The sequence below is a fragment of the Opisthocomus hoazin genome, chromosome 16, assembly GCF_030867145.1.
Source record: "Opisthocomus hoazin isolate bOpiHoa1 chromosome 16, bOpiHoa1.hap1, whole genome shotgun sequence".
Taxonomy (NCBI): domain Eukaryota; kingdom Metazoa; phylum Chordata; class Aves; order Opisthocomiformes; family Opisthocomidae; genus Opisthocomus; species Opisthocomus hoazin.
This window is the reverse complement of record NC_134429.1, coordinates 15,278,227-15,288,781: the sequence shown is the minus strand read 5'-3', so window position 1 is coordinate 15,288,781 and position 10,555 is coordinate 15,278,227. Positions and strand designations below refer to the sequence as shown.

The window sequence follows — 10,555 nt, the reverse complement described above, 5'->3', positions numbered from 1 at the left end:
GAGCTGCACGCTGTAGGAGCTGCACGCTGTGTAGGAACTGCATGCTGTAGGAGCTGCACACTGTGTGAGAGCTGCACGCTGTAGGAGCTGCACGCTGTGTAGGAGCTGCACGCTGTAGGAACTGCATGCTGTAGGAGCTGCTCGCTGTGTGAGAGCTGCACGCTGTAGGAGCTGCACGCTGTGTAGGAGCTGCACGCTGTGTAGGAGCTGCACGCTGTAGGAGCTGCATGCTGTGTAGGAGCTGCACGCTGTGTAGGAGCTGCACGCTGTGTGAGAGCTGCACGCTGTGTAGGAGCTGCACGCTGTGTAGGAGCTGCACGCTGTAGGAGCTGCACACTGTGTGAGAGCTGCACGCTGTGTAGGAGAACTGCGCCCTGTGGGAGCTCCACGCTACGTGAGGACTGCGTCCTAGGGGAGCTACGCGCTGCGTATCGCACGTGGTTCTCTTACAAGGGACCTACACGTGGTGTAGGAGAGCTACACGCTGTGTAGGAGAGCTGCGCTGCCCCAGCTCCTGCACCCCACCTGGAGAAACCCCCCCGGCCGAGCCCCCGAAGCCCCCACTGTTTCCTGGCAGGGAACCGGACCCCAGCCTCCGCCCGCCTTTCCATAGGGGGACCCCGGCCCTCAACGCCGCAGGCCCCCAGCAGACCCCCCCCCCCCTTTTCTATAGGGGAACCAGGCAACACCCCCAGACCAAACCCCCAACACCGTTTTCTATGTGAGACTCAGAAATTCGCCCCAAACACCTATAAACTGCATTTTTTTCTATAAGAACCCCCCCCTCCCCAATGAAGCTCCCTCCAAGCTATTTCCCCCACCAACTGCCCCCAAATCGGACACTTTACAAGCCCCAAAACACCCTAAAGCCCCCCAAAACACCCTAAAGCACCCCAGAATCATCACCGACAGCCCTTCCCCCTGCGCCCAGCTGAGGATCGCTCCAGTCATCGGAACCTCTTCCCCCCCTCCCCCGAAAATCAGAAAACCTCCCCCCCCAAAATCAGGAACCCCCCCTAAACATCAGGAATCCCCCCCAAAAATGAGACACCCCCCCCAAAAATCAGAAAATCCCCCCCAAAAAACGAGTCGGGAGCCGCAGCGACCCTTACGCTTTATCTCTTGGATACTCTACGTAGAAAACGGGGTGGTGGGGGCTTTACAATATAATAAGGAAAGTAATAAAAATAATCCCCCCCCCCCCTTTTTTTAATTATTATGTGCACAAAAAATGGACATTTTCTTTTTTATGCTCTTTCATGCACAGTTTCTTTAGCACCATGATGAGGATCCGGAGCGGGACGGGGACCCGGGAGAGGAGGATGGGAAGGGGCTGGGATCCCGGGACGTGGGCGGCGAAGGGGTTTGGGGTGTCCCCCCCCACCCTGAGCTCAGCACCCGCCGCAGCTGCGGGCGCAGGACGCGACCACGGTTTGGCAGAGCCCGCTGGTGGCCATCACCCCGCACTTGGAAAACTTGTCACGGCAGAGGTCGGCTGCAGGGAGAGCGGGAGAGAAATCACCCCCGGGTGGAGGAAAAACGGGGGGAGCAGCAGCGAGGGGACCCCTCCCCCCCCCCATCCCCATGATGCTGCTGCCAGGGGGTGGCTTAGCCCCCCCCAAAATGGGATCCCAGTTTGGCCCCACTGGTTGCAGGGCGATGCCTGGAGCAACTTTGGTCGCTGGGATTTCCCCCCGCCATGGGAAAAGGGGTGATCTGGGTGGGGCCGACCCCAATTTGGGGGCCCCCCCCCGCCCCCCCTGTACCTCGCAGCAGCTCTTCGTGGGCGCAGACGGTGCGGACGCAGATCTCCTTGTTGATCACGTAAACCCGGCGGAGGCTGGATGGGGCGGGGGATAGAGAAAAGATGAGGGGGGTTTAGTGCAAAAGCAGAGGGGGTCCCCAAAATACACAGGGGGGGGGTCAGGGAAGCTCCCCCCCCCCTCGCTCGCCTGTAAAAGCAGATCTCGTTCAGGCACTGCTTGCAGGGCTTGTGGACGGAGTAGAGCCTGGTGCAGGGGTACTGCTCCTCCCGGCAGTCTGCAGGGAGAAGAGGCAGCTGCTTTCTGACGGGGGTCTCAAAAATCATGGGGGGGGGGGGGGTAGGCCTGACACCCCGGGGGTGGGCTTCGCACCCGCTCGATCACCCCAGGTGGGATGCAGGGGAGGATGGAAACAGAGGCGGGGGGCGAAGAACTCACCGAGCGGTCCTGGCTCCGTGGGCTCGGTCTCGGGAGCAGCAGCTGAGGGGACAGAGAAGTGGGGGGGGGAGAAAATTTAGGGATGGAGCAAACTTAGGGATGGAGCAAATATAGGGATGGAGCACATTTAGGGATGGAGTAAATTTAGGGATGGAGCAAATATAGGGATGGAGTAAATTTAGGGATGGAGCACATTTAGGGATGGAGCACATTTAGGTATGGAGTAAATTTAGGGATGGAGCAAAAGCACCCCGCTGCCCTTTCCCTGGGTTTTAGGGCTGGAGCATCCCGGCGCTGGCACCAGGATGCTCCGGGGTGGGAGCACAACTGGGCTCAGGGCGCAGGGGAGGGATGGAGAGCCTTGGGTGGGGAGGGGGCCGGCGGCTGCCACCCACCTGGGGTCGGGGCCGGCACGATCTCCTGCTGGGATTGCTGCTGGGACTGGTACCGAAACTGCTCCTCGGGGGCGCGGGGGGTGACATCTGCAAGGAGAGGGACGGTGCAGGCACAGCCCCGAAACCTGCCCCCCACCCCCCAAGACCCCCTCCCCAGCCCGGCATCCCGCGGGGGAACCGCTTACCGTGATAGTCGTAGTAATCCTGAATTTCTGGGGAAATAAAAGAGAAAACAGGCTGAGGACGGAGGGGTTTTAACCGTGCAGGGGGGAAACGCGCCCCATCGGGGCCGGGAGTTTGCGACGAGAGCCCCGAAATTTGGCAGCCGGTCTGAGCAAGGGGGGAAAAGACCCTCCCAGCCACCCCAGGAACGGACCTGGGCAGCATCCCGCCACGGTTTTATAGAGCTGAGTAAAGGCTTAATAAATAATAAATAATAAATAATAATAAATATTAATTAATAATTAATAAAAAGTGTACAAGAGGGGAGGCGTGAAGGCATTAGGAGGAGGTTGGAAAATTAAGGGGCAGGAGAAAAAGGAGGGAGCAAAGAGGACGGAAGCAGAAAGAGGCATCGGGCCGATGCAGATTCGGCCAGGGAAAGCGAAAAAAGAGAGGAAAAAGAGCGGGGAGCGAGGCGGGCGGAGGCTGTCCCAGTTCAGGGTGCTCTCACCTGATTGCTGGTCGTACTGGGAATACTGTACCGGCTCGGGGTAGGTGATGCCTTCAAACCTGCTGTACTGTGCCTGGACCAGGAGCGCTGCTGGGGAGACAGAGCCCGGGGTGGGGGGAGGCATCACCGGGGGGGCCACAGCCACCCCCAGCCTGGAGTTTTGGGGTCCCCTGCTTTGCCTCCGCCTCGCCACTTTCCCCAAAATACTGTCCCATAGCTGTCCTCGAGCCGGGGCGCGCCGCACCGAGAGGAGGGAGAGGGATGCTCACGGATGGGGGACCGGCACCGGCCCGGATCCCTACGGAATCGGGGCGCAGGCGGGGATGATCCCGGTGATCCCGGTGTCCTGCAGCGCCCGGGTACCGCGATCCCACCCGGAGCATCCAGGCGAGTCGGCAATGCTCCCGCCATCCCGGGGGGACCAGGGGATCCCCTGTCCTCCTCGCAGCCGCTCTGGGAGCTCATCCTGCTGCGGAGCCGGGGGGGCAAACGGGGTCCAACCCCGACGCCAGCAGGCAGGATGCTTGGGGGGGGGGGCTCAGGTACCCCCCCAGCCCCGGGGTACGGCGGGGACCCCTCCCCAGGACCCGCTGTGACGCCCCACGGCCCGTCCAGCCGCCGCATCCCTCCTCATCCTCACAAAAGGCAGCGTCCAGGAGGGAACCTCCGCCGGGAACGATGCCGGGAGGGGGCTTATCTCCTCTGCCCCCCCCTCCCCGGGCTCCCTCCCCCTCGCCGCCTTAATTTTTTCCATCTGCTCGCTAGCCTTGGTTTCGCCCAAAGTTTTCCTGGCTCCAGGCTCCGGGGTCCGTCGCCTCCCTCCTCGTTTCCATCCCGCCTTCGCCAGCCCCCCCGCGGGGGGGGGGGGGGGTTATAAATCAGAATTTTTCTGGCTGTCGTCCCGGCCCCGGGGTGCCAATTTTCTGCCACCCCCCATGGTGCCACCTCCGTGTCCCCAAAGCCGGGGGGGGGGACTCACTTGGTGCCAGACCCCTCGCACCCCCCGTGCCCCCCACCCTAGAGCGGGTCCCAGCCTAAACCCGAGCCTCCGCCGGGGTTTTGGGTCAATTTTGGGGTGTAACAGGCGACGAGGTGATGCTCGCCCCGGTGGGTGCAGCACCCGAGCATCCGTGGGGGTGGCGGCCGGCTCCCGGGGTTTGTTGGGGTGTCACTTGGCCTTGGGGACCCCCGGGGAGGGGACGCTCACCTGGCAGACACAGCAAGAAGAGCCCCACCGCTCTCATCCTGACGGCAGCGACGGAGGAGCAGCGCGGGCCGGGATGCAGCCGGAGGAGTCTGGATGTGGGGCTGAGGGAAACACAGAGGGGTCAGCGGAGCCGGGAGGGGGGGATGCGCACCCCCAAACCCCTCCGTTCCCCATCCCCTGCAGAAGCCCCCTCTCTGTGCCCCCCCCCCCCAGCACAAAGCCCCTCTCGATGCCCTAAATCCTAAAAAAGCAAGGAAATTCCTCAAAAAAAAAAGGCAGGCTGGGCTCCCGGGGGAACTGGAAGGACCAAGCCCTGAAACACCCCGCGGGCTGGGTGGGGGGACGAGGAACGCCGGGGTGGCTGAATCGCCGCCATGGGGGGGGACATGTGGACCCCCCCCTCCATGAGAACGGACCCACCAGCTGGAGCTTCTGGGGCTCCTTTCCCGGGGTTCTCAGCCCCGCTCCTTGGCCACGGGGCTCGTTTCGGGGGGCCCCACGGCCGGGGGGTGCTGCGTTTGGTCAGGTATCCCCCAAAGCCGAGGGGATGCGGGGATTTGCGGCGGGGAAAAAATAGATTTGAAGCAAAATCCCGCGCCAGCGCTGGGGTTTGGCAGGCTCGGGCGCTGGCGGCTCCCGGCGCTTTGCAAGCGGCCGGTTGCGTGTCGAGAGGCGGCTTTCGCCGGCGGGGAGACGGGCCAAGGGCGGCTGTGCCGCCGGCCAGCCGGGCCCCCTGCGCCGGCGCGGGCTGGCAGGGACCCTGGCTGCCCGCCCCCCTCATCCCTGCCAGCTCCAGGGGAGAAAATTGGGGGAAAAAAAGAGAAATTCTCCCCCAAAACTCCTTCGAAACCCAACCGTTCGGCTGTCAGAGTTGGCGTTCATGGCTCACTGAGATGCTGCGGGGATGGGGAACCCCTCCTGGCACGCCCGGCTCTGCTGTTGGAGGGGGGAAACTGAGGCACGGGTGGAGATAAGCCAGACCCATCAGCCCCCCCATGGCAGAGGCACCCAGGCACCCGCCCCGGCTCCCGGCTGGGTGCAGCACCCGGGATGAGAACGTGGCTCCAGCCCCAGCACAGCGCGGTTCCTGCTGGGTTCAGGACCTCACTGGGGAAGGTGGGGTCAGTGGGACTGACTGCGCCATCACCAGAGCTTGGCATCGTCTAGCGGCCATGTCCTCACCATCACCAATGCACAGCACCTTCTAGCGACCACCATCACCAAAGCGCAGCACCTTCTGGCAACCCCATCCTCCAGATCACCAAGTGTTGCATCTTACAGCAACCATGTCCTGCACCATCTCCAAAGCACAGCAGCATGTCCTGCACCATCTCCAAAGCACAGCACCTTCTACTGACCACGTCCTGCACCATCTCCAAAGCACAGCACCTTCTAGTGACCACGTCCTGCACCATCTCCAAAGCACAGCACCTTCTAGTGACCACGTCCTGCACCATCTCCAAAGCACAGCACCTTCTAGCAACCATGTCCTGCACCATCTCCAAAGCACAGCACCTTCTAGTGACCACGTCCCGCACCATCTCCAAAGTACAGCACCTTCTAGTGACCACATCCTGCACCATCTCCAAAGCACAGCACCTTCTAGTGACCACGTCTTGCACCATCTCCAAAGAGCAGCACCTTCTAGTGACCATGTCCTGCACCATCTCCGAGGACAGCACCTTCTAGTGACCACATCTTGCACCATCTCCAAAGCACAGCACCTTCTAGCGACCACGTCCTGCACCATCTCCAAAGCACAGCACCTTCTAGTGACTACATCCTGCACCATCTACCCCCATGTCCTCAACATCACCAAAGCATAGCACCTTCTAGCCCCCATGTCCTCACTACCACCAAAGCATAGCACCTTCTAGTGACCACGTCCTCAAGATCACCAAAGTGTGGCATCTTCCAGCGACCATGCCCTTGCAGCACCACCACAGCTGGATCTTCTACGCACCACATCCTCCTCCATCCCCAGACTTGCAGATACTGAAGATGTTCATGACTTCCAGACCCTTCCCAGCTTTGGGAAAGCCAAAAAGTTGGTCCCTACCTGAGCTGGGATCAGATGACCAAGCTCAGAAGACAGCGTTTGGTGGTCCCAAACACTTCATGAGCCCAGCAGCGCCCCATCACCAACCCACGGCTGCAACTTGGTGGGACCCAGGTCCCTACAAGCCCCATCTTCTTCCAACGGCAAAGGAAGCCCCAGACCCGGGTTTAACCGAGGATAAATGTGTCTTGGGATAAAAGGGATTGTGTGGGGATGAGTGAGATCAGCGTCTGGCTCTGGGCTTGGCGGGCGCTTGGCAGGGGTCCGGGAGGCTGTACTGCGCTGGCAGACCCTGGGTTTGGGAGCACAGCTGGGTCCTGCCCAGGCCAGGGCTGCTATGGGGGGCCGGGGGGTCTGGGGGTACCTCGAGGTGGCAGAAAGGGGCTGTAATGCCTGTCCCAACTTGTGCTGGCTCCCCAGACGCCGGGATCCCACAGAATGCCGGCGCCGATCTCCTGCAGCCCCAAGTCACCGAGTCACCGTCCCATCGCTCCGGCCCCAAGTCACCCTCCCATCGCTCTGGCGATCCCGAGGACACGGCTGCACGGCTCGGGGTCAACCTGCCCCGCCGGCCCCTTTTTTGCCCCAAAGCTTCTCCAGAGGTCGAATTCCCCCTGAATTTCCCCCCAAACTTGGAGAGCTTGGACGGAGCTCCCGGGGTTTGGCCGTGGAACAGGGACAGACGGGTCACGTCTTCTCCCGATGGCGATGCCAATGTCTTCTCCTCCCGACGGAGGACGCCGAAGCGCCCGCCGCCGCCTTCGAACCCAGCCCGGGAGCGACGCCGAGGGTCGCCACGACGCCTTCCCCGACCCCAAGGCCTGCGAAGAGGGGCCGGGGCCCACCTCCATCCTCCTCCTCCTCCTCCTTCCCCACCCTTGGCTCTCCCTACCACCAAGGCAACGCGGCGAGTCGCCCCGGGAGGGACCGCGGTGCCCCCTTCCCAAGCTCCTCTCCCCTCTGCACAGGGGTCCGGCGTCTCCAGCTGCGCCAGATGTTGTTGCAACTGCACATCTGGGAACAATCAGCCCCGCAGAAAGAACTCCACAGTCTCTCCCTTTCATTCTGCTAAACCCCACCTTCCCCCAGCCTTGCCCCCCCTCCCCCAGCTTTTTTTTTTCTCTCTCTCTCTCCCTTTTTCCTTTCTTTTCTTTTTTTTTTTTCAAGCTCTCCGCTTGCCAGAGACTGGGAGAACAAAGGGAATATGAAAGGATTCAAATTTTTTTTGGCCCCTGACCAAAGGTAAAAAAAAAAAATCAAACTCCTCTCCCCCATCCCTGTTTTCACGCTTCGCGTTTTCATCAGGGTCCCATCCCCCCCCTCCCCAAGGGGGTGGAAAATAAATAGAAATATTAAAATCTCCCTTTTCTACCGTCTCTTTCCAGGATGGAAAAAAATATTAGACGGCTTCCTTCAGACGCTGGGGTATTTTTAGACTTTCTGAAGTGCTTAAAAACCTACTACAAGAGCTGTCAGGCTGCAAAGACGGGGTGTCCCCCCCACCCCGCGCGGCTGCCGGCTCTCAGCACCCCAAAAATAAGGTGGGTTTGCTTTTGAGAAGATTAAAAGGGTGAAAACAGCTTTTGCGAGCTCGCCCGCCCCGACCACTGGAGTTTTTAGGGCGACTTTGCAAAGCCCCAAGGATGGGGTTCAGCCCCGTCCGCTGCTGGGGGGTCCCCAGCATCCCCGCCCGGGGCAGGGGGTCTCTGCCCTGGGGGCGGGGGGTCTCTGCCCGGCTCCTTACCGCTCTGGGCGTTGGTGCTGGTCCTGCCCTTGCCCACCGCCTTGGTCTCTCCTCTCTCTTTGCTTTCCAAAACTCCGAAATGAGAGTTAAAAAAAAAACCCCACACTCCTACCTCCAACATGGGGGCTCCGCTGGGTCCTAACGCCGCACCTGCGCCGGCCCCTTCTCCTCCCCGCTTGCAGCCTGCTTGGGGGAAAAAAGAATAATAATTAACAAAAGAATTCACCAAGCACATATCGACGCAATGGTCGTCAGCGCTAAGTGTTTGGTTTTTTTTTTCCCCCAGCTGGATGAATTTTGAACTGGTTATAAAAGGAGAGAGGAGGATTTTGCGCAGCCTGCACAGTTTCGGCTGGGTTTCGCGCTGCTGGAGGGCGAGATGAAGGGATCATGTCAGGGCGTTGCTCTGTGATCTCGGACAAACCCCCCAAAATCTGGGATCCTGGCATCCCCATCACCCCTCCAGACTCCGAGCTTGGCGTCAGCGCTCCATCTGCCCCCCAAGGCGAGAGGATGCTGCAACCCCGCGGCAGATTTAAAGCTTTATCCTGGGATGGAGGGGGGGGGTGTGTGTGGAATAAAAAACTCCCCTTTTTTCCCCACCCAGGCTGAGGATGCCGGAGCAGATCTGCAGCCCCTGCGCGGCGGCGGAGCCAGCATTGCTGACCGTGGGGCCCTCTTTTCCCCGGCTCGCTGGCGGCTTTCTGGAGGACACGGGATGCCGGCTGCATCCCGGCGAGGCTGGGGATGCTCCCCTAAAACCCCCGAGCCCGGCAGCGACACCGAGTCCAGCACTGGGGGATAAAAAACTGCAAATTTTAGGCATGTTCAAAACAGCGATGGAGCGAGCAGAGAGTGCTGGAGGGCTGGGATGGAGGGAAAAGCTCTCCGGAGATGGCCAGCGGCGTGGACAGGGATGGGGATGAGGCACGGGGAGGCGACGGCCGAGATTCTTCAGCCGTGGGGCAGGATTGCACCCACTGCACTGAGCCCACAGCCGGCTGTGCCGAGGTACGGGGGCTTCTGCAGCCAGGAGCGGGTCTGACTGCTCTAAAAACACGGAGAAAACAAGAGTTTCAGCCCAGGGAGAGAAGCAGAGGGGTTTTTTAAGGTGCTCTCATCTCAAATCGAATTCGGTTTTCCAGTCTGCAGGCTGGATAAACCCCCCCCAGCGACTCCAAACACATCCAGCAGTTGCTCCCATAAAGCTTCCGCCTGCCCGAAATCCGGCATTGTCCTTGTCCCCAGCCCTGTTAACCTCTAGCTAAGGGCAGGAGCTGCCTGTTAATAATTAAATGGACTTTGCAAAACCCCCTGAGGCCAGGAACACCCTGGAAAAACCAGCCAAGTAAAAGCGAACCGAGCTGCAAACGGGTCCCTCGCGCCCAGCTCCCTTTTGCTTTTAAAATTGCCAAGACCAGGCAAAAAATCTCCGAGGGGTGTGTGCGTGTGTGTTTTCTTTTTTTTTTTAAGCTCAGGAAGCCTGGCTTAATAACTCCAGCCTTGGCTAGGATTTCAGGAAACCTCTTACCTCTGCTTGTGCCTCATTTCCTGATCTAATCCCCAGCTCCCGGAGGGCAGAGGCGCCGCCGCCGCTCGGAGGGGTTCAGACTTTCCACGCAGGAACCGGCCTTCGATCCAAGAGCCGGGCTCGGAGGCGGCCGAGAAGACCCTCGGAGGCGGCCGAGAAGACCCTCGGAGGCAGCGCGTTCCCCCTCCTTGGGGATCGGGCTCTTCCCCTTTCGGGATGCGGCATCTCCATCTGCTGGCTTCTGCTCCGTTGAAGGAGCTGGGTTTGGCAGCCTTGGCGAGGACGCTTGGGTTTTTCCAGCAATTCTTATTATTTTCTAGGAAATTCCAGCTGGAAACTGGCTCGGGGGTTATTTGCTCGCTGGTGCTCGGTTTGGGCTGCTGAAATCCCAGCGGTGCCATCCCCGCGTTCACTCTCTTGTTTCCGGGCATCGAGGACAGCGTCGTCCAGCCCAGACGGAGAACGAGGTGACCCTAAAACCTCTTCCACCTGCTCCCCAACTCCGTCCGATACTCACCCGCGCCGGCAACGCCGTCCTGCCCCAAGCAAGTCCGTCCGCGCCAGGCAGCACAAGCAAGCGGCCAAGAAAATAGTGTTAATTTATTAGACAAGGCTCACGACAGCAGCATACGGAAACCGAAAGCGGTACGTCCTCCTCCCGACTGCGCTTACACCCCGAAGCGCTGGAGTAGAAGTTAAAAAATAAAGAGATTCAGAGTGGGTGTTTTTTTTTAACGCTACAAAG

At 60.3% G+C, this 10,555-nt stretch overlaps 1 protein-coding gene across 1 annotated transcript; it reads right to left on the bottom strand.

Moving 5' to 3' along the window:
- Positions 1-1,109: 1,109 nt before the first annotated feature.
- Positions 1,110-10,241, bottom strand: MFAP2 (microfibril associated protein 2). Its single transcript, XM_075437161.1, is given in 13 exon segments — positions 1,110-1,495; positions 1,767-1,840; positions 1,953-2,040; positions 2,202-2,243; positions 2,597-2,683; positions 2,782-2,808; positions 3,270-3,359; positions 4,477-4,577; positions 8,290-8,339; positions 8,341-8,462; positions 9,804-9,862; positions 9,864-9,902; positions 9,904-10,241. Coding segments are annotated over 13 exon segments (1,221 nt in total). The 3' UTR covers positions 1,110-1,391.
- Between the last annotated feature and the right edge of the window lie 314 nt (positions 10,242-10,555).